Below are 24,898 nucleotides of genomic sequence, written 5' to 3'. Positions count from 1 at the left end.
AAAACAGTATTGCGTGGTTCACTCCGATTTTTGTATATAATGTTGACTGGCATCGATTAAACGTACCAAATCGTAAGTGTGTTTAAAGTAGTTCCCTCTAACATCATTGGAGTTTTGTAAACGAATTTTGACTTTCGAAGAAATGGATGCTTAAGGCCTCCATTTCTTCGAATCTATTGAAAATATGCTTTTGTAGCTTTTTCAGAATCATTTTCAGAATGAAAAGGACTGCCACCTAAATTTTACTTTATATTCAAAAATAGCCGAAAGTAACATATAAAATTATCAGGAGAAAAGCATGGATGTTCTGTCAGTTTGATTTGTTTTTATTTAATAAATTGTATTGAGAGTCTTATTCAATGAAAAGATGCATTATGAAGGTGAATCATGAGTCCCCTAATATTTACTTCTTGAAGAATTTCTGAAAGGTACTTTGTTAGTTAGTTTAGGAGTAAATGTCTTCTGTCACTCGAACTTTAAGGCTTTGATTAGTCCTGTATTTCTGAAGAAAATGGTATGCTTTACGTTTTCCGTTGTTCGTTGTGTTTTCACCATTGTTGGTTTGGAGTCATCTTCAAGGACTCAAACTTTACTCAGACTTGTTAGAACATCAAAAAACAGTATGTTCGTTTCATTGGCCGTTACGATTTTAGAAAACGTCATGTACAACAGTGCTGTAAGTAATTTTAAGGTTTATTTATTGATTCTGACACGCTCTGGTTTTGGTGCTCTGTTAAATGATGAAGAATCCAACAACAAACTAATGTTTTCCAAAATGATTTTATGTACAGCTGCGTATTGAATAGTAATTTCCTCTTGCATCATTTGGTAGGTACAGCGATTATCATTGAGTGACATTTTTCGTACGGCTAACGTATTTTCTGGGAATAAAGTTGACAAATATTTTCTATGTGTTCTTTATACAGGGGAGAAATCGGCTTTTAAGAAATTTTCTAAATCATTTGCATAAAGTGGCAAGAAATGGAGCGTCATTTCCATGTGCTAATTGTAGACGTTGAATGCCTTTTTCTTGATGTAGTCCCTCTTTAAAATTATAGAAAGTCATAGCACGATAATATTCTAGCTTCCACTCTATTCTCTTTTCTTTCAAAATTCATTTAACGATAAACTGCAGTTGTTGCTAGTAATTATCGTCTGTGAACATAAACGTGCTCAAATTAGTATATTGCTTTGTAGCTCCTATCTAAAAAATTTCTCACATGTTACGTATGCGTTTTACAATGAATACGTTTACTACATATACATTTATCGAAATAAAAAATCAGAATCATTTCTTATCTTCTAAGGCAACAAATGTACTTCATAAAGAAGTCAATAAAATATTAGTATTGCTTTTATTTCGGTATTTTGAATTTTTTCCACTAGAGAATCAATATTTGGAAGCAGAATGTCGAGAAGAATGAAGTGAATTATCGAATGCATGTTAGCATTCAAGAAATTTCAGACTCAAGATACATTTGCTTTTTGGCTCACTCTCCCCGCACTCAGTATTTGAACTGTTTCCCAAAGAGTATATATTAATTATTTTCCAACAACAAACTTTTTGCTTTAAGAGTAAAAATTATTTTGTTGAACATACAAGTACATGTAATTGCAATTTAAAATCTTTAAATTAGACACCTTGTTGTCGTATGCAATAATTTCAGCAATGTTGTCACTTTTCATCATGATAAAAGTTTTCGATTGAAATATTGTTCAAACCCCTGGCACAAGTGCCCGAAAGTTATCAGCTGTCTCCAAATATTGCCATTTAAAATAGGGTTTGACCTTGAAGAATAAGAGAAATTGCATAAAATCAGAAATGTACGATAGATGAGAAAGGATTGCAATATATTGTTATGTTTTTCTTTTCTGACGTCAATTGTTATGTTATTTTCTTCCTTCACGTTCGTACTCGGTTTGTGCGAATTTGGAGTGAATAATGACAATATTACTTGATGAAGTATCGTAACACACTTTATTCGCCAGAATTGTCAGAACAGCTCCAAAACACGTTTTTACAGTCATCGATGAACTACTATAAATACGCTGACACGATCAGCGACACAGCCTTCAGGTTATCAGGCTATAACGATGGAAACAGCTTCACTGCAAAGCACCAGAGAACAGCTCTGCTCGGTCGTTCTCGGAACTCCACGTACTCTCGAAACTCTCCCCGCTACAACTTGCGATGCACTCGACGACACACAGAGCACAGCTCCCGACTCTTCGGTTCATTCGTTCCCGGAGCTCAACACGTCCTCTCGACGATGCACTAACTGCGGTACACTAAGAGACTCCTTCGGTGCACTCGACGACCCACTCGGCACTCGCTGCCCAGCTGTCAACTCGACCAACTCCGCACGGATTAACTCAAGATACACTAACTCGCACTCCAGACGAGACACTCTGACTCGCCCTCTCGACGAGGCACACTCTCACACACTGACTGCGGGCCAGCAGGGTTTATATAGCTTTCGGCTTGGGTTCGAGAACATTCTAGGCTAAACCGGTAAAAATTCGTTCCAGAAGGTTCTCCAACCGTCCATAGTATATCGCCAGTTTTGTCTGCAAATGTCACCAAATGGGCGATTTCTCGCCAAATGTGGCAACCCTGCCTTTACTTGCTATTTTATGGTAACCCTAAACCTGCTTTGCGGGAAAGCTATCCCACCGCGCCTGTACATTTCTTAACAATATTTTCACTAAAAGGTATAACAACAGGTTCCTAACAGGTATGTGGGATTTGGAATACTGCCTTTGTGAAGGAACAACCTGTTCCACTTTCACGACAGTGGCGTGCAAATCCCTTTGTCAAATGCACCAGTACATCTTAGAAGCTGTACCTGTAAGACTGAAACCGTTCTAATTTTAAGCCGAAGAGCACCTGGCGATCTGTTCAACGTTAGTAACTCATCCGTTGATGAAGACTTTTGGTCTTCACCGTTGATCTATCCACGAAGACATGAAGACTTGGACTGAAGATAAAAAATTTCCCTAATAAGTTATCTCCAGCTAGAACTAAATTTTTCAAGTCACACACGAAATTCTGTCTCGTAACGCTGCCTTGTAACTTGCACAACAAGGCACAGAAGTTATTACTCATCTGTTACAAATGTCAGTTCAACAAAGGAAGTTCAAATTATATAACAAAGCTTCCTTTTCTACCTGCTTTGATCCTCATTTTACTTGCTTGACCCTTTTGCGTTGCCTAAAAACATCAATCTCATTTCTTTTGGGACAGGGTATGCAATTTTTACGCTGTTTATAATCCAACAGATTAGTCTAAGTATTCCAGGAGATTAGATAATGGCACAGCACTCAAGAAGCCTCTGTAGAGGACCCTTTAAAGAAACTTGGCTTTTATTCCTGTTACATAGGAAAAGTCACAAAAACTCCAATGCAACTAAGCCATTCGACAGGATCTGAACCTGGGTCGAAACACTAACATTCAAAGCCATTTTCTCTCAGCCATTACCTCTCAGCCATTTTTAAACGACTTCAAACGAAGTTATTTGATTAATGCAAGCGTTCAATTTTTAGAGTAATTCATTATTATTATTTAGCACCAAGCTTGTTTTCATACCCTTGTACTTTTTTACTGAATAAAAAGTATCAAAATAGGGACGATTATTTTACAAGTGTCATTGAATATTACTTTCCCTATTAAAAACGCAGAAGCATACAATCTTTATACGAGCAATTAGGGATTTTGCTAAAATTAGGAATAGAAAACCGTTAAAATTTATATTTGTAGTCTTCCATTTAATTCATTCATTCTGGGATTAAAACATTAGAATATTTAAGAAATGAATATGAAAGACCAACATAATACTAAGTAGGCAGAAAAGTATATGTAAGTATTATTTAGAAGCATTTAGGTATTTTCTCCCTCCTTTCTGCATGACTTCATGGAGTACTTGGAAGCATACTCATTGCGCATTCGAGAAGTCCTAGTCCCGGGGAGGGCACTGCTCATTTTTCACGTCTCGAGCACCAAAAAAACCTAATGAATCTATAAAGTGATGCCCGAATTAAAAAGTGGTGGACGACAATTCGTCATCACCAAGATTTGGCGATTGGGCCCCCTAATCTCCAGTCGCCCTTTAAAAGAGGGAGTATATAAAGAGGGATATATTTTTCCTCCTTTTCGCATGTCTTCGTGGGGAATTCGGAAACGTACTCGACGTGTACTCGAGAGGTCCAAGGTTCAAGTTTCGGCGAGAGCGTTGCATATGTTTACCGTTTTCTGCTTCAAAAAATGCTTAATAACTCTTTAAGATAAATATAAAAATGTTCAGTATTATATATATCCTAATACACAACTCCAGTTTTCTGTAGAGACTGAAAATATACCTGTATTTTCTTTCCAAAAAATATAGATAAGTGGTTTCTATCAGTCGTGTTTAAAAAAGTCATGTTTAAAAAAGTATATTAGATGTAAACGCATTTGAAAAAATAATTAAATGAACGTACATTCAATTTCAAATTATTTTTAAAATGATAACTGAAATAAATCATGTATTATTTAATAAGAATATGGCTAGGTATTGAAGAAAATGTTCAAAAGAATCAATGAAAGTGAAGGTTCTAAACAGAACTAAGGAGAGAAGTCTCAAGTTAGAATGAAAATCATGCTTGTTGGGTGAAAGGAACATGAGGAATCATAACATTCTTGCGTCCATGTAGTAAACATCCCAGTGGAAGATTCGTGGTTCGAACCTTGGAGACAGCACAGTTAATTTTTCACGTTTTCTGCTCTGAAAATCCTAGTGGTCTCCTTACAATTGTGACACCCAAAATAAAAATATGGTAGATGACAAATTGCCAACACATGGATTTGGTTGACTAGGTCTCTTTATTCTCCCCAATCATATTTTAAGTAGGAAAAGATTGCAAAGAAATATTGCATTCTGGTGTGCGTGTTTTCGTAGTGTTAAGTGGCTAACACGTCAGCCAACGTCGCAAGATACAAGACACGAAACTCAGCAAGGACACAGTTGAATTTTACGTATTATTAACGTAGTTGATTTTTATGTATAAATAAGCACAAAAGTCGTTTTAAAAAATAAAATATATAGTTAAATATTGAAAACATGGAGGAACATAATCTGTTTTGAACACAATCATTTCTCAACGATAAAACATCTGATTAACGAAGCTCTTTGTAACATTGCAAGATATATCAAATCTTGCTGCAGCATAGAACCAGCTCTTGCAACATCTGTCATTATATTTCTCATAATCATTCGGAATTACTGCGAATTTGAGTCAACGTTTTATATTTAATGGCACCATCGCATCAACCATTGCCTTGTGGAAGCATCTTGTGGTACGTCAGATCTAGAAAAAATAAAATATTTTTAAAATTTGATTATCATATTGTAGCTATTAAAAGAAAAACAAATTTTAATTTATATTTTTAAATATTGATTTTCAACTATTTATATGTGTAATTTAAACAAGTAATTGCTGTTTGGATGTTAACTTTTAAGAAAAATATGCTTTCTTTATGATTTAGACGATTATTAAAAACTACGATTAAAGCCTGCTATGGGAAACAATACTCAAGAGGATAGAAAAAATTTTATCGGTCATTTCCTATTACTTTTATAAAAAGTTTAACACACATAAAACCAGAAGCAACACAGAAAACGCAAGACCATTAGAAAGATGCGTCCACAGCGCTAACATCTGAATCACGTCCTCGGCGTCCCTTCTGAATCATTGTCAATAAAGTAATGTCTTTTATTTTTATTATTTTAATTTATAATTGTTTGTGTAATCATATTTTATTACATATATATATATATATTAAATCTTCTTTTAAGCAATTAATGTCTTCATTGTAAATGAAAATCTTGCATCGTCTCCTTGGTAATAAACGTAAATATATTATTTTAAATTAAAACAAATTCAAATTAAACCAAAATGAAAAACGATTGTAAATCTATAAGTAAAAAGCAATTATATAGCCTTTCTACAAAGCTTTTTTTTCATCAATGTTTCAAATGTTTCAAATAAAGACATAAAGGCAAAATATCCAAAATACAAGTTGTTGAAATTTAATGAAAAACTAATTTGAGCCAGTTTTTAATATTATAATTAAAAAAACTCTAAAAAATAATACAAACATATCACGCAAAATGCGCCGAAAGGCTTACTTAATGAATAGTTTCTGATGATTCAAATTTGGAATATACCTAACATCATTTTTGAAGAACGTCAGGAAACAATGTAATCTGCTTACAATAAAGCACAGTCTTGTTAGAAGCACCACCTAAAAAATTCACTGGTTTGCATAGTAACCACTATTATTATTTCTTTGGCTAAATAACGATAAGAATTTTTTTTTGGATGCATGCATGCCAACATTACATAAAAATAATAAAAGGGGAAATTTAGCTGTTTCATCACATTCTGTACTGTTGTGTGTCATATTCTACTCCACTTTTCAAAACTGTTAAAAACTGAAGAAAACATGTCTACTTTCTGAATGTTTAAAACAAAATTTTCATTCCTTATTGATCTTCATAAAGATTTTTAATTTATTGAAATTTCTGTGCTATATCATGCATTTAAATAAGAATAAATAATTTACATTCTAACAGAATATCATTTCTTACTTAAACATTATTAAGGGTAATTATTCTGAATCACTTTCATTTATAATGGGAAGAGCAGTATTTGTTTCAAAATATTTACATTAGTTTTTGTTATTGTTGCACAACATTGCTCTTTCTCCGCATTTTAACCTGCTCTTTTTATAGCGTCATTTTATGAACGACTCTATTACTTTTGATTGTATTTGTGTATTAATGACATCAAAGTTTAATAAAATTTGTAGCCATCTAAAACTATCCAAATTGTATAACACTGTGCGAAGTAAAAATTCAGCGAGGGAAGTATGTGACATACTGAGCTAGAAAAATAGTTTAATAGTCAAGCTTATTGTATAGTACTAATAATAAGTACGCATAAAAGTTTTAACTCTCTTTGCTACAAGAAATGTAATATTATAATTTGAAAGACATTAAAATTTTTATGTCTTGTGGAATGGTTAACAACCCACAGAAAAATAATCTGCACATAGAAATAACCATGCTTTAAGAAGAGCATCATAGTCATCGCCCTCGGCTATTATATTGCCCGAGTTTAAATAATTGCGGAATTATCGATAGCTTACAGTCAATAAAGGAAATAAGAATATCAGTAAAGATAAGGTAAAAGATTGGTGCAGAAAAAGATGCATATCTACAAATCGGTGGGATTAAAAAGGGAAAAAAAAACACTATAAATCTTTTAAACGGATTATTTCCAGACTAAGTGAAAGTTTGTTCAATATCAAAAGCTATGCATTAAATCCTTAATGAATAGACGTAAGAACTCACTAAATTAATTATCAAAAATGGAGTAAAAATAAATAAATATATCCAGATTAAATGAATTCTTGTTGTTGTCATGATAAAAAAAGCAAAATTTAACGGTTGGGAGGCCATTCTACGTAATAACATGAAATTTATAAGACTTTTTTCATATTTCTTAATGTAGATATAAACGCCGGAATTTCTAGAATTTAAATTCTCTTTCAGTTAAGTTTTAATTTTATTCAATAGTATATATTCAGTTGAAAAAGTGGGCAGCAGTAAATATTTTTTAATATTTTTTATTCAAGAACAGAAGAGAAATATATACATAAAATTTCATATTTTCCAATTTGCCTGTATTTTTAATTTTCCGTTTTAAATTTTTAATGATAAACTCATTTTCGAGTTTATCATTAAAAAGCTCTCAGGTTGCGAAGCTTTATAAATTTCTTTCATTAGAAAGAGAGAGTATTCACAGAATACATGTTTGGCAAATCCTGTCATCCAAAAGTATGTATGCCAGTGGTCAGATTTTAGACTTTAGGAAAATATTGATATGAAATACTATTTTTATGAGCTTTTGGTATTTCACAGTGAGTGGAATTACACACTTAAACTACACGCATAAACGCATAAACGTTTCACGAAAAATGGAAAGACCCAACCAGTGGCTAATTCCTCTAAATACTAGTAGTTTTGCCAAGGTTCGAATTCCGGCAAAAGGGAGCCGCCTGCATAAGTTTTTCGCCGTTTTTTCCCATGTCTAATGTAAATGAGATCCTATTTCGGTTAGAAAGTCTTGCGCATTTCACTCTCGTGTGCTTGGCCATACTGTGATAAACAAACAAAACGGAAAATTTTCATACCCTAAAGAACGCATAGTTCGACGTACAGCACTTCCCACTAAAATTGGTGATGGTTTCAATAAATTGGTGAGTTGTTCTTGAAGCCTTAGTATGAGGAAATTCGGCTGTTTCTCAGGTACTGTGAGTGATCGACGATAAATCCAAGGAGGAGGCTTCACTTTAAAACCCTAGAAAACATTAAAACAAACAGTTAATGCTAATAGCCAAATAACTTTGGTAATAACGCAGTTATTACGAAGAAGCACATTTTCAAGTTTATGATTATATAACATATTATTTTAAACTGAATGAAAAAATACACCTACTGAATAGAGAGACTATAATTAACTATAGTTGATGCATTGATTTTTATACAAAATCTAATTAAATTTCTTATTAGTACAAAACAATTGGAAATTTTTTTAGAATATTTGTTTATTATTTCATTTATATGCACTGTTTAATTTCTATACTACTGATTACCATATTTAAAATATCTACAATAAATATTTGAGATGCAATACAGAAATTTTGTCTATTATTTATTTAGAAAAAAATAACGATAAATATAATTAAAATTAGATAGTTTATAATAAATAAAGTTTTAAAAGTAAAAGCAAAATAATAATAATAATAATGAAAGCTTTCAGATTTTATATTACGCCCAAAGAGGACTTTTTTTACATTTACACACACATAGACGTTTTAAGAACACTTGGGCTAATGTCCCTTTGGGCTAAAAATATTTAAAAACTGCATATCTTTAGAATTTCCGATAGACACTCTCGCGCAATGGAGATGAAAATGTCTTTTTTTTTTTTTTTTTTTCCGTACACTGTTACCATTGCTCGCTTAGAAGTCGTTGAGTTTGTTAATGAAACATTTCGTTAAAGTTTTACAAGATATGAAATGCACAATAAAGCAAATTCGAAATTTGAAATTTTGGCTTCCAGATGCTCATATTCGGGTGGGGGACTAAGTTATTCAGAATTTGATAGCCTTTAGGTTCCGTTGTTTTTTTTACAATGCTAAAAACATGCATACGTACATGCAGATTCTTCATTATTTAATTTCTTTAAATATAACACTGGGTGATAATATTTGTTGGCAACAATTTGAAAAGTGAACCGACAATTGAATTGATGCAAAATGCCGTTTCGAGACCAACAGCCTTTCTGGGTTAAAAATAAATTTCAGTGCATTTCTAGAAAAGTGTAAGTGTTATTGTTAAATGGAATAATTAGGAATTTACTACATGGGACCAATGAATTTTAACTGCTTAACGATTTTACTCACGATCGTTAAATAGTTATTAATTCTTAATGTTTTAATTTCTTATTCCAATGATATATATTTTGTTAAGTGTCATTAATATAGTTCAAATTTATTTTATAGCAAAATGCATATAAAGCAGTTTTTTCAAACCTTATTCATGGCTCATTTTTAATATTTATGTCGAAATGCACTATTAAGCTGGAGGAATGCATCTCCATTTAAAAACGGTAATTTAAGAATGGTGCATACTAAACTTTCAACTCAAATTCCTTAATCGAGCTAAAACTTCCCGATATTTCTTATTTGAACCTAGAATAAAAATTGGAAGCATTTTAAAATTACATTTTAGCATTTTTATTAAACTTTCACTGACTTTTGAACATACACTAATCATTACATATCGTGTAAAATCTATATCTCTTTGGGAACATAAACTTTTAAAAGGACTCTTGAAGAATTATCTTCTAACCTTGTGAAACAAAACAGAAATCAGGAGAAAGGTCTCTAAGACCCTTTTATTCAAACATAAAATTAACAATGACCCAACTTGGGTTACAAGAAGCCACACACTTCTGGCTTAACAGAATAACGGAACAAATACTAATTTCAAGGTGTGATAGATTAGCCTAACGGCTCACAGAATACTTTCAGTCTCGGAAGAACTCTGGTTTATAGTAAAGCCGCAACACAAGCCCTAATGGCTGGAACACTCAACGCCGCTAACGCAAGTCGCTAATAATACCAGCTTAACGTGGACTGGAATAGGCGGACAAACCCCTGAAAATAACTTCCGAAACTCTTGCTTGCACTTCATTTTACCTTAATATGAATAAACTCTCGCTATCTCATTTACATTCTGGCGTGAAAAACGTGGATGAAAGAGACTGATAGGAAAGGTTTCTCAACTTAAAATTAACTATTAGTTAAAATAAATAGATATATTGCATAAGCAAAGGGCATTTACAAAAGAAAAGTGAGCTTAAAATAATTATAAGACTAATATCATATCAATATTTAAAATTAGGCAAAAAGTAATCGCGTAGATTTTGAATATAACACCCAACCTACTGCCTAGTTTATGAATAAAGTTACACTGTCATGTGCATCAGAAGAAGTGAATAATAAAACTAATTTTAAAAACATACTATTATTTTTTAATTGCAATTATTATTATTCTCAGCTATTTCATTTATTGTTCGTTCTTTTTCATGTTTCCAAAGCGTGTGACAAATTCATTCGTCTTTTGTCAGATATTGGTATTTGTCCAGGCATTGGTAAATTATGGCTTTTTTGAATAGCGAAAGATTTCATAAATGCTTCTTCAACATCTCTATTCTCTTTTTTCTTAACTTTTCTTCGTATCCAAATTTTTTCCAACAGCAGAATTGTAGAGTTTTGGTTTTTTTCATATGATACCAGCTGTAGATTTGGGCAAACTGTATTTCTGGCAGATATCTATTTGACTGCATTTATTTTGTATTTTTCGAAGACTGTTCATCTTATAAGGTATTTTTCCCGCCTTTTTAGCGAGCCTTCGTGGTGTAGTGATCAGCACACTCAGCGCGTAATTGAGAGGTCCGCGGTTCGATCCCTGCGGTAGCTAATTTTTCATCTCTCCTCTCCGAAATATGCCTAATGTCTCTACAATCTTATCATAAAAGTAAAAGTTTAAGTTTATAGCTTGCCTTGAATATGAATTTTTGACAAAAAATAGAGTGCAGAGAGTTTATTAAAGAATATGCGAGAATTTTGCTCTTCTAGAAAGTATGAAAAAGGAAGATGATTTCGCCACCTATGTGTTCTAACCCAATGTCGATTGAGAGCTCAGTCAATTTCCTCAAGATAAGTATAGCTCTGACTCGGAGATTTAATAATGCTTGTAAAGAATCGATAATGTCTTGCAAAATACCTAAATAATGCAAAATCCTTTTTCTAGAACTCGGAGAGCATTTACGCTCAACCAAAAAGAACCGATAAAGATAAAAAAGTGTTCATTCTATAAAAGAAGATTCAACTGAAATATACAAGCACATACGATTCACTACTTCCTGAGCCGGGGAATTCAAAACTTCCATCATAGTGTCAATCTCGCTTTGTCTGGCAGCTCAAACGCAGAACTTGAATGGAATCAGAGAACGCATTAATGTTTTTTCGTTAGACGATACACCATTTGATTAACTAAAATATGTTTATTATATCTTCCTTCTCCCAGAGTTTGATCTCACTCCTGTCTCACAAAATCTTTGTTTAGAACACAGAGGAAAGTGGTGATGGAGGTAAAAGAAAATAACATCAAAGAAACAATATATTACAACAAGTAAGTGTGTAGGAAAATGGACGAGACCAAAAGTTTCGTTTTGTTATATCCGGAGATTCATTATAGTAGGCTTAGAGACTGTACCTACAGATATCATTATTGTGTTTTAAAAAAAAGTTGTCCTACGTAAAATAAAACCATCCATTTGATCAAAATACGTTGCAATAGATGATTTCACAAAACATGACTGATTTGGATTGCATTACTTAATTATGATAAAGTATAAAAAGGGAAGCAGCTCAACTATAATTCAGTTTTGATCTAGAATGTCACAAAGCATCCATACTCAACTTGCGCCCATGGTTGAACTAGCAAGCGTAAATACTCTGTCCGAAATGGAATTAGTTTACATTTCCTACAAACAAAGATTAGGGATCTGTGGTAAAATATCAAATATGTAAAACGCATGTTAAAATTTATATTTTACATGTCTTGGAAAGCTTTAATTTTCGACGCCACTGGTACAACTGTTAAAATACTGACAGCTGTCGAATGGTCATATATGCGCGATTTGCACTAATATTTGAGTTTGAATAGGAACTAAGTATTTTTACAATGAATTTATAAAACGAAGTATTTATTCAATGAACGAAAAGAGAAAAGTATGCTCAATTTCGTAAGTTAGTGCCAAAAAAATGTAAGGTTGCTCGCGTTTTTTGCATCAACATATTTTTTGAATCATCCTATTCTAAAATGAAATTTGTGAAGAGTTTATACAGAAACTGGTTTACTGATTATCTTCTTGATGACGCGTTAAAAGTAACATGAGACAAAAATAGTCCATGCCAAAAATCACATTAAATTTCAAATAATAACTTGGATATCTTATAGTTTATTTTTCATTTTTATGTTAGCAAATTACAGAATACTTTGTACTATATTGCGGCTTAGTAAATATATGTACACAACACGAAATAAAATAAACGCTGAATATGGAACCAAAAGAATCAGACAATTATTATAAAAACTTATTTATGGACATTGATGTTGCATAAATTTGCTGCTCTTGTTAAACAGCATGTAACGCATAAGAAGTGGTATTTTAATAAGATCAAGTGGACTGGTTCGAATAATTGTGTTCTGATTTATCTAACTTGCCTGACAGAAAACTCAGAGCAAATCTTCGAAATTTTATAGTGGCTAGAGGTGTAGGATTGCGTATGTTGCTGATATGAACATTGGGTAATCTGTGATCTTCCCAGTTTCGCACCAGTTTTGAGAAGCCCCGAGGCCAATCATTCTTCTTCCTCTACCATCAGGCCACTAGACAGAATTTTCGCCTCGCTGTGTTCTTTAAATTCCACTGTGCTATAAATTCTACAAAACCAAGCATTCTGTAGGATTCTAACCCGAGCCCAGAGAAATGCCAGGTAGCAACGCTAACCAATATATCGAACACAGCGGCCCTAATTGATTTTAAGTACCCCAGTGACGACCAAGGACCATCAAAGACACCCGTCATACATGTCCATATGATAATAACATATTTTAACATTTTCTCTTTGAAGCTTATTTCGATATGCCTTCTAATTTATTATTGTCTGAATTGTTATAATCCGAACCCCAGAATCTATTTTTCGTAAGTATCCAGAATAATGGGTTCTTATTTAAACTTAAACAAAAACTTAACTTATTTAGATTTAAACTTATTTAGACTTAACAACAAAATGAAATTCAGGTACATAGCCTCTGTTTACAAGAAGCAACGTAAAATGGTAAAGGGGTCACAAGAACAGTAATGTGATTTCAGACTGACTGACTGCCTTACTTTGAAAAATGATAAGGCGCTTAGTAACTGAAATTGGTACATCGAAATGTTTTCTTTATCTTGTTAGAAAACTGTTAAACTTATGGTCTTAGTTAATTCAAATTAGCATTATCTTCTTGACCCCGACCTCTCTAGACCCGACGAGTTCCTCTAGACTTCGGGGCTACTTTTCTTTTAATCTTTCAAGACTCTGCTAGTGCAATAAGATCTTTTAATTTTATAATTATAATGTCAAATTTGTGAATATTAATTTTCTCTGTATCCGGAACAGTTGCCATAAATTTTAGTTTTATCCACATTAAAATTTTTGGTAAATGTAAATGAGTAAAATCTTTTTTAATACTTTTTGTCCATTTTTAACCTATCAGTTTTAATATTACCAATAATGTATCTGTACAAAAATTTGTCTCAACTTCCATCGCCAATCAAAGAAAGAATACTCTAAAATTTTCGGTATTAATCCAAATATAATTTTAATGGATGGATTGAATTTTATATTAAACAGTCTATATTACTTATGTTACAATTCCCATTAAAAGAATGAGACAATTATTAAAAATACCTGATTTATCGACATCGATGTAGAAGGTAGCGGCATCCACTGAACAACATGTGAGGGCACATGAAGTGGTATTTTGACAAGATTCCAGTGCACTGGTTCTTCTACTGGTGGCATGGGTAAAGGAGTCAGCGGTGAATCTTTGATGACTTTTGTAATGAAAGCCCCTAAGGCAATTGATGCTAAAAATGTAATCTGTCGGCGACATTGATGCAAGAGATGAAGATGTGCTGAAACAGAATTCAAGTACAAAATTACCACTCGATTTCCATTCAATTCAAGTGTTGTACCTTAAGGTAGCAATTATTAAATTTTACAAATTTGAGGACCATTTTTACATGATGTGCATTTTACTGGATCTCTAACTATAAATTTTTGCTTAGTATTACAGAAATATCTTCAAATATATAGGCTATTTTTTTAACTCTGCAAGTAGCTACAGTCTCATTTTAGTTTGCAAATGCTGCAATAATTAGCTTTGTTTATTATCTAAAATATTGTGATTGCAATATTTTTTATAGCTATTTCTGCTTCCTCTGGAAATGTGTGCTACTTTACAATTATATGTACAGTTTCTTGTACTACGTTTGAAACACTTATATCTCTAACCGATTTCGGTATGGAAGATTTGTGTTAACGTTCGCAATAAAAGAAAATCTTTCAATACGTTACATAGAAGGAAAATAATTATTTGTTACATTTTTTCTCCAGTTTTTTTTATTAGATATATTCTTCCCACCAAACGTTGAGAAGTTATTCTGTTTATGTTTTCTGATAGTTCTGAAACTTGATTCTGTTCTAAAGAGAAATTTATTCTAAAGAGACTTGTTTTGACGGAGCTGAATAACGTAATCAAGGAAACAAATATCTGGATAACTTCCTTCAGACGTTTAAGAAGAAAACAAAATTTTCAATAATAACGTAAGACACTACATCTCCTCTTTGAAGTTACCTAGAAATTTCGGTAACGAAAGAAAATTTATATCTATACATACTCTATACTCTATACCTATATATACTCTATCGTTAAGCCAAGAAATAACTGAAGAGGTTGCAAGCAAAATTTGGAATTCATATACTAACTTATCATAATTTTGTAAACAAAATTATTAAAATAAAAAAGCATTTGCTTTGAAAAACTATTGAATCATTAACCTTCACTGTTCCACGCAGCTTAGGTTAATAATGGTTACCTTGATATGTTTTAGTTTCCCACAAGACTAAATAAGAAATACGAGTTCTTTTACATCTGTTTAACCTTGATTACAATATACGTTTAATTTCTGAATTTATCTCATAAGATTTATCAGGACTTTAAAATAGAAGGTTTATTAAAACTGCCTGATAAATAGTTGCAGAAGCTGCTGACAATACGACTATCACCATTTTATACTGAAAAGCGAATTCCTATATGATATATTGCACAAAAAAATCGAAAAATCGCAATTATATTATTTTTTTATTTCTCATTTTCTCATAAATGAGGAAAATTTACCTCCCCCTCCCCCGAAAAAAAAAAAAAAAAAAAAAAAAAAAACTAATGAACAGGGAAAGTAAGGAAAACTCTTTTTATTTATTTAAAGTAATCTCAGTACCCTGGCATAAATATAATAAAAAGTCTTCCTTTCGATGAATAAAACCAAATTTTTGAAAATCTTTATAGATTTTTTGCACCGTGACCTATAAATAAGCGCTTCATTTTTTTTCATTAGATCCTCTTTGCTGAAACATGTAATGCTAAATAAGCTTAAGATTTATCTTACATTCTAAATACGCGAATTTCTTCCTAAACACCCAGATTTCAAATCTAAACATTTCTCTCGAAATTCTTACTATAGCAACTAGAATGGCCACTTTCATAAACTGCTGAAATGAAAATGATGTTATGCTAGAGATGATTTCCTTTAATAAAAAATATGCTTTTCTCACTTTCATTTCATGTTCTTTGGAAGACAAAAATACTACATAAAGAAGTCTGTAAGAGAAAGATTGTGTAATATAGAAAGATTAGTACAGTTAGTAAGAAACGACTTTTCACCGGGCAGAGCCTCTTGTTAAGATAAAAAGAATTATATAAATTAAGGTTCTAGTAATATTAAGTGGAAAGGACTGTAGTAAATCAATGTCTAGTTTTAAAGTCTATTAGGTTATTTTGAAGCAGAAGACATGAAAAATTTGCAATGCCCTCGCCGGGAGTCAAGCCTGGACCTCTCGAATACGCGCCGAGTGTGCTACCGTTACACGATGAAGACATGCAGAAAGGAAGGAGGAAATACCGTATATGGTATTCAATGGTATTATATGAAATAGTTGAGATTCTGAAATCTAAATCTCAATTAATTCTGAAAGTATACAAAATCATGAAAATTATAAATAAAATAGATGTTACTTAATGTAAAAATGTTACATATCATAAATGTTCTCATATATATCCAGTTCATGATTATCCGGGCTAATTAAGCCTTTGTTATGGGCAAGTAGGTCAAGAATGACACAAAATGCTAAAAGAATACAATATTCTTTACAATATTCTTTAATTCCATTTTTTGAAACAATGTCTTGATCTGAGTAGAATTTACAACATTCACCATTTTTGCATTTTCCAGAAATTCTTTTAAGCTTTCTTCATTTATATTTTAAAATTAAGAACACCAGCAATTGTTTCAGCAACGTCTGCTGCTACATCCTCTTTTCTTGTTCACTTGCAAAAATTCTAATAAACATTTATGATATGTAACATTTTTGCATTAAGTAACATCTATTTTTGGGGCTTAAGATAGGAATATCTTCTTCTCTTTTGTTCTTTCAACTAAATTAAGGTTTTCGATTAAATAAAATTTAACTAACTTCCTTGTATTTGTCGCAGCTTCAGTTTTGCAAAGTTCATGAATTTTTTTTTTTTTTTTTTTTCTCTGTTTCTTGAAGTCGCATATAGATTGAACACTAACACCCCACTTTAGCCAAATTGTGAACTAATTTTCCTTTTAGCAATTGCATTTAAGTTTTATTCACTTGTTAAACTAAATTTGCATCGTTTCGTAAGGTATTTTCTCCCTTTTGTAATGTAATGGAAGCACATCCAGCTAGCAATCGGAAGAAATTCCGGAGTTCGAATCCCTGCGTGGACATTGCACATTTTTTAAGTCTCCTGCTCCGAGGTTAAATGCCTAATAAACTCTACAGTTTAAATAGTTGCTTAAGTTAATTTATTCTTAGATTAAAATACACACGCGGAAATATTTTAAATGTAGTATTACTTAAAACTGAAGCAAATCTTTACAAATAATAATCTTCTGATGAAACTTAAAATATCGAACAATAGAAATCCTACTAGAAAATCATTTTACTTGATTGGACCTCTGTTGTCCTAAGCTGCAAGAAAACCATCCCGGAAATAACTGATATTGTGCCTAAGTTGATAAACATAAACATTATGCTCCCATACTTTTACGATTACGAAAATCATAAAACTGTTTTTATCTTCAAAATTAATAAAAACAAAAAAATGAAAATCTGATAAATATGCTACAGCATCCATAAAGGGATTTTACTTGTATTTTAAAGCTTTATCTATCTCTCTCACACGCACCATTAAATTTAAAAAAAAAAAAAAAAAAAAAAAGGTTTTTTTTGGGGGGGAAGGGGAGGGAACGATGCTCGGCTAGTTTTTCACATGAATAATTGGAAGTTAACGAAAATCGAATGCCAGAAATGGATCTCACAATTCCGATGTTCAGTTTGTAGTTTTTCCCCCTATCTCTATTTGATGAGTATTGATGAAATAGAAGGAACTTACAAAATTACTCAATTAGTAGCAGTATTCCGAGTAGTAATTTAGTAAATTTTCCAATTAGTAATTTATGTTAATAATCTATACTTGGAGATGCTGTACCGTGGCATCGTACTAAAATCTCTTAACCTCTGAACTCGCTCCTGTCAGTAGCAAGTTCAGAGATGTCTACTCCCGTTACTAAAATTCTAATATTTCAGGGCTCAAACTTTAAGAGAAATAGGTATTCCGCAATTCAGCTCATATTCCTCGGTATAAAAGGTTCGCAGAAAAGTCATGTTACAAAAGTAGAATTTGAAATAATTGAATCTGGCTGTTAGAGGACGACGTTAATGCATTATTTATTGAAGAAAAGTACGAAGTGAGATTATCGTGGGTAGCGCAGTTTGTGATGTAGCGCGAACGCAGTTTCAACCCTTCGCATGATCTTGCATTTTGAGCAAAGAAATTCAGGTTTTTCTGATCAGAAAAAAATTTTTGTCCAACTCTAACCATTTTTTCATCTTTCCTTCTGTGATTCCGCTGCTCTCTTTTATGAAGATGGTTATACGGGGGTCAATGTCTTCAGACAATTCAAACTATTCGAAACGATGCAACGACCAATTCAGGGCGTACCAAAAGAGGAATTCTACCATTGCTACCAAGTCAAGAATGATGGATGTGTTTCGGTAGAGTTACTTCGAAAGTGACTACTAAAATAATTTTTTTATATTTCAAATACATCCGCTCAACAAAGCGTTTTTCTCTAATGGTTTTTGAACGTAGGAATAGAGATAACGGCGGAAAAGATCCCGATATTTTAGTTTTAATAGTAAAACTAAATGCAACAGTAACTAGATTTTTTATCTTTGAAAACGAGCTAGTTCTGTATTCTGTTTTTGCGCGTTATGGAATCAAATAATATAAATCTTTCGGATTCCAATTATAATATTATGATGTAACTAGCTATGACTCAGAAGCAAATAATTTTTTTAAAATAAAAGTCGTGAATTTGATATCAGCAGTAAAGCAGTGTTGTCACTGTCATCGAGGCATGCACTGGCTTAAAATAGGGCCTAAAATTAAAAATGCTAATAATAACTCGTGACACATTGCCTGCAGAAAGTTCTAAACCAATAAATATGCATTGAAAAGATTCACAAAATAAATGTAAACATAGTCTTAAACAAAGTACCAAACATGAATTCTACGAAGGAATCAAGTCAGGTAGGGGAGCGTGCCAAATATTACATTGACTTATAAGAATTGCATAGCGAAGATTAAAACATAAGAATATTGTTTTCTTCAACTTTCAGTTTTGTACGAACTATTCTTAAAAACTTTGTAAACGCATATAATTGTGTATATATAAAATACTAAAATTCAGAGCAAATTCTACCTTTGCATTAAAATGCTAGGAATTCAAGTAAAATAATCGAACTGAAATAGAAGATAAATACTTCAAATAAATTCATAAATTTTCATAAATACATCGGATATTGATAAAAATGGGTATTGATATAAAAGGCCGTGAAACATGCCTTTAAAAAGCGTCATTCAATTTCGTATATATCACTTTAAAACAAATTTTCTTTTACTGTGATTCTGAAAACATGCGCATGCCTTTCGCTTTCATTTCTATGAGCTGAACTAAGACGAAAAATTGCCTAAAACATATAAAATCTGTAATCCGATTTATGAAAGTTATTGAAGTAAAAGTGGATTAACTATGTCACGAACTTATGAACGTGGGAAACAGAGATTGGCCTGAGATATTTAAGCGAGTTGAAAGGTAGTCTCTTCTTTTAGACTTCAGCAAGGAAAATAGCGTTGCGGTAAATCACCTTATTTTCTGAAACTTTTCGATTAATATGCTTATAAATGTAAAACCAATTTTCAACTTTTTATCGGATATCCTTCAAACTTTAAAGAGCAAGTATCCAGCCGTTGGGTGGTCAAAAACATTTCAGCTTTGGTGCCATTGCGGTGGTGGCAGAGTACCTGCTTATTTTAATGATTTATCCAGCTCTGTTTGAGGGTCATAAGTAGGTAAGTAGCAAAATGAAGTTGCTAAAAAATAGTGAATGCTCTCGGTATTACAATACTCAGCTATATTAAATATCCGTCAGAAATGGCTGAATCTGTGGGGCATTTAGCCACCTCATCACCGATAACGCTTCCGAAGATCCACTTCCGGGAGTGACCGAATTACACCTGTGAGAAAGGGAAAGTTCGGTTCCCAGTTTTGATGAAGGATATCCCAGAGGACAGATCTAAAAATATTCTACACTTTTGCGTCTATCACCAACATCTCAAGATAAATTTCGACTGGGCAGTAGTTTAAGGGACTCGTAAAGACACTTTACGCTAACAAACATCCCTTCCTTTTCTGGAAATCGAACCCGGATTCAAGACTACGGCAGCTGGCTTCCCTGCTATTAGGCCATCAAAATAAAATATGATGAATGATAGTTTGTGACCACTAGGATTTTGTCGACTGGGTATCAAATTCTTGTCCAGTCTTTCTTTAAATGGATAAGGGAGAGAGAGGAGAAAGGGAATGTATGGAATTATGGCATCTTTTGTGCGTGCTCTCCTGACATAAATGATTACGATGTCCATTTGGCAAAGCTGAACATCACTGTTCAAATCCCACAGAACACAGAAAGCTCTATTCATTTTTCATATTTTTCTTTCCGAAAAACCTAATAATATAGTTAATAGCATTTATCTTAATGCAAAAATCTTCTTCGTCTTCTAAGACCCAGGTGTCAGTTTTACTTTGCTTTTCCTGTTAATTTCATATTTGCTTATAGGGACATATAGGTAATACATAGCACCTTGAAATAAATAGATGTTCAAGTTTTGAATGTATTGTAAATAAAATTGCATTTTCTGTAGCATACTTACATGTACCTGAGCTTACATTCTCTGTTTATAAATAGAATTTTCTTTTTGTCCGTATTTACCTCAACGATACAACCAGATATTGCACATATTACTGCCATAAAAAGATTAAGGTTTTTAAGAAACCTTTTAGTTTTAAAGAAAATAATTAATAATAATCCTTCAATTTTATAATATATCAATAAATATACGTCGAGGCAAGCCTCATAACCCCTAATCCCTCTGTCTAATATAGCCAAGTAAATTTAAGAAGGTGCGATATTGTTGGCCAGAAAGAAAGACTAATGGTTAAGAAGAGAGCTCAATGCGTAATTAGTGAATGCGCACGAGAGCATTATTCCGGTAAAACTATTCGTAAATTATAGAGCTTTCTCTCTAGGCCAGTGTCATGCTTGTCATTCGCCGTATTAAACAGTTAATTTTCCTAATTTTTGAATAATCTAATTCTCACGGATTTTATAAATATAATTTTTATGCATTATGAAGCTTTTCATTTTTCAGATATTTTTCCCTTCCTTTTATTTTCTTATAAGAAGTAAAGGAAGTATTGAAATCGTGATAAATTTCAGGAAGTTTCAATGGAAATATCTATTTTGACCGTACACGAATTCATTTGCACAATTTTTTCGTGTCGTCTGTACGTACGGATAGAATAAAGGTGTGATTTTCCAAAGCGGATAGTAAAATGGATTTAAATACATTCAGAAGGGAATTTTAATGATATTGTAAATTAGTTCGAAGATTAATTCTTTTATATGTTTGCACATTATTTTAACTTTAAATTTGCTTTTCTACGCATATACATTTTTGTTAAAATTTATACTTATATATATATACTGTACATATATATTTACATATTGTTAGGAAATGACTAGCCGCGGTAAGATAGCTTTCCCGCAAAGCGGGTTTAGGGTTGCCAGATCGGGCACGAAATCGTCCATTTGGCGACATTTGGCTACAAAATTGGCGATATACCTTAGACGGAGCGAGACCATTCTAGAACGAATTCTTGCCGGTTTGCCCGATAATGTTTCCGAAGGCAGGTCAAAAGATATAAAAACCCTGCCTGTACGCAGAATAGTAGTACATTGTTGAGTTTATCCTAAAAAATATTCTTCGAGTGTATCGTGAGTTTTATCGTGAAGAGTATCTTGAGTGCGTTGAGCTCCAAGAGCGATCTACCGAGTCGGGAGCAGTATTTAGTGTTTTGCCGTTATAGCCTGATAGTCTAAAGGCTGTGTTGTTGATTGTTTTAGCGTGTATGTCATAGTTTTCGACGGCTGTAAACCTGTAAACGTGTCTTTGGAAATCTCCTGTGTAATACTGACGAATAAATTGTGTTTTGTTTCTTTATCAATCACTCCAAATCCACCACGAATCCGTAGAACTCAACAATATATATATTATATATAAGAAGTAGTCGACGAAGCGTATATATATATATATGTGTGTGTGTGTGTGTATGTGTGTGTGTGCGTGTGTGTTTGGTATGTATACCCCCCTTACCCGGATTAAAACCTTACCCTGTCTTTATTTTCTCAATCGTTGGTCCTAGTTATATACTTTCAGCTACAAAAATGTTTCAAATGACGAAGATATTCAGGTTTTGGCAATATCAATTTAACAACAACAACAAAAATAAATAAATAAATAAATAACGAAATGTATAACTAAGTTAGAATAAGTTTAAAGAATAAGTTTCGAGGAAATAAGTTTAAATGAAGAACAGGAAAAAAATGTGCATAATTGAACAGGCTTCACAATAAAGTTATGTGGTGTCCATATTAGATTTTTAACGTATGAAACTGTTTCCAAAACGAAAAACTTGTGAAAAGATTTTATTTAATGAAGCAATAAATCTCAAAAGAGATCATGTGGGCAATTTTCGCTTCTGGCAGAATTTTGTCACTGATTTGTTCGAAGAATGAGCAGTAAAAAACGTTATTAAATACCTTATTGAGATAATTGATGCATAATATAAAAAATAGCATCATAGATTTTTACGAATCTTATTTACAGCAAAGAAAATTCTGTTTTCATCATTGCAGCTCCCGTGTTGCAAAACAAAGCGTCTTCTCATCTGCGAAGAATTTTACAGGAGGTTTAAAACAAAATTAGCACACTTCGTTTACTTATAAAGTTGTTATTTCTCATAATAGAGAAATATATCATATACTACCTGGTTAAACACAGAAAGGATGAGTGTTATGTATATCAGTTATTTATTGGATGTATCTATGATTCCGTATCATACTCAGGCTGAAGAACAATTACGAATAATAATTCTGTAACATATAAGCCGAATTTCTTATAATATGAAATAGGCGAGGCTTACACAAAACAACCAATCTCAAAAGGGTATTTTTATTTAGAAAAAAATCACATATTTAGTTTAGAAACTTATAGGCCAAGAATAAAACATACTATTATTTTGCGCGTTTCAACTGATTCAGCAGTCATAAGCAGTTAACATTAGTACTTGCAATGGCTTTTTACTTTAGAAACAAAAATAGCACAATAATATTGATAATTCAGTCTAAATAATAAATAACATCGAAATATTAAAATTAACAGCTTACACAATTAAAGAAATGTACATTGACTTTAAAGAATTTTCATAAATTAATTATTCTAGTTTTTAACGAAGTAAAATCATTATTAGTATTTTTTCAAAATCGATTAATTATTTAATCAATGTTTATACTTTCATAATTTTTTCTTGACTAAATAAAGACTTAAAATAATTCTTATTATTTTAAGTTTGTTTGTTTTCAGCTCTTTTAAGAATGAATAAATGATACTGTTTCGGATCTTGTTACTTAAGAAAGACTTATTATAAAACAGAATTCCGCATAATTCCTTTTTTAAAATGTCACGTGTTATTATAGTAAAAATTCTATGCACTAAACAATATGATTCTAGTTACATAAAGTATTCATAAGGCCAAATCTAATGTAAATTAATTTATTCATACATAAATAATTTTGCTTTTTATTACAATTTTCTTTATTATTAATTCTTATTTCCTGTTGATCATTTGACACCTCCTCTAGTTGCTAAGTAGAGAGTGTAATCTGGCCTCATCCTCCACAACGCTGCCTCTTACATTTATTCGAAGACAGCATTAGTGTGTATAATCGTATAAAACTACATACGGTACTGTAACAGTTGGATGAAGACACTGTGTTCAAAACAAAATGCATTACAACAAAATACCTTTACTGAGGTCTATTGTATTAATTAACTAATGAATTAATAGAGTATTACAAAACAAGAAAACAAATGTGATATAATTACCTAATAGATTTTCAGTTAAAATTAAGAATATAATACATAAGAAGAAAAATTATGACATGATTATAAATTATGAAATTATAAAAAACTGAAATAGCAAAAAATAAAAGTTACAAAAAATACTTTGCCCCTCCCTTCACAAAAGGTAAAGGAAGAATTGGACTGCTTGATATTCTTACCTGTTATGGATCTGTATGAATTTTTGACTTTACTCAGGTCTTCTGAATGGACAACACCATTTTGGAATGATAAGAATCCAACGCAAAAAGTAAGTGTTATCGACAGCCTCGGAAGAGCTCCACACCCTAAACTCATTGCAGTTGGTAAACTCCATCTGCAAACATCGGGGGAAAAAAGGAAAACTAAAACGCATTAGTTAATCCAAAAGGAGGCCAGAAGATACACTTGCTGAAGATAACACCGGAAATTTGAGGTTCCAAAGCGCTGAAGATCATGGACCACTGATTGGGTAAGGCGGTCTTACTTCACGCATTCCTGACCGCGGAGATCAATATTAAAGGTGGTTTCGTTGACGAAACGGGAACGTCCATTCGAGAACAATAAAGAGATGGAAAAGAAGTGGCTGCAGAAAGAATAACGCATGATATGCATGGGTGATGAGGGAAGACTGAAGATACTTGTTCGTTGATTTCGCTGATATGTGGCGCGGTAATTTACTGAATAGCTACTTACTGCTTTCTCAATGTTTTTTTTTTTTTTTTTCTTTTTTCCATTTCACGACTTTTCATTAAGAACAGTGAATTTGTATCAAATCTGACTAGAAATAAATAGTTACT

At 32.2% G+C, this 24,898-nt stretch overlaps 1 protein-coding gene across 1 annotated transcript; it reads right to left on the bottom strand.

The window, feature by feature from the left end:
- Nucleotides 1-5,005: 5,005 nt before the first annotated feature.
- LOC118194757 (uncharacterized) lies at nucleotides 5,006-24,686 on the bottom strand. The gene is made up of 4 exons (XM_035365959.2): nucleotides 24,281-24,686; nucleotides 14,135-14,361; nucleotides 8,234-8,400; nucleotides 5,006-5,343 (listed from the first exon to the last, which is right to left on the bottom strand). The coding sequence occupies exons 1-4, from the start codon at nucleotides 24,414-24,416 to the stop codon at nucleotides 5,286-5,288; spliced, it is 588 nt and encodes a 195-aa protein (XP_035221850.1). The 5' UTR covers nucleotides 24,417-24,686; the 3' UTR covers nucleotides 5,006-5,285.
- Nucleotides 24,687-24,898: the final 212 nt, after the last annotated feature.

The sequence above is a fragment of the Stegodyphus dumicola genome, chromosome 6 (genome assembly GCF_044657685.1).
Source record: "Stegodyphus dumicola isolate Sdum_Otavi_A_Nest chromosome 6, ASM4465768v1".
Taxonomy (NCBI): domain Eukaryota; kingdom Metazoa; phylum Arthropoda; class Arachnida; order Araneae; family Eresidae; genus Stegodyphus; species Stegodyphus dumicola.
The sequence above is the reverse complement of the archived record's forward strand: the minus strand, read 5'-3'. Positions and strand labels throughout refer to the sequence as shown.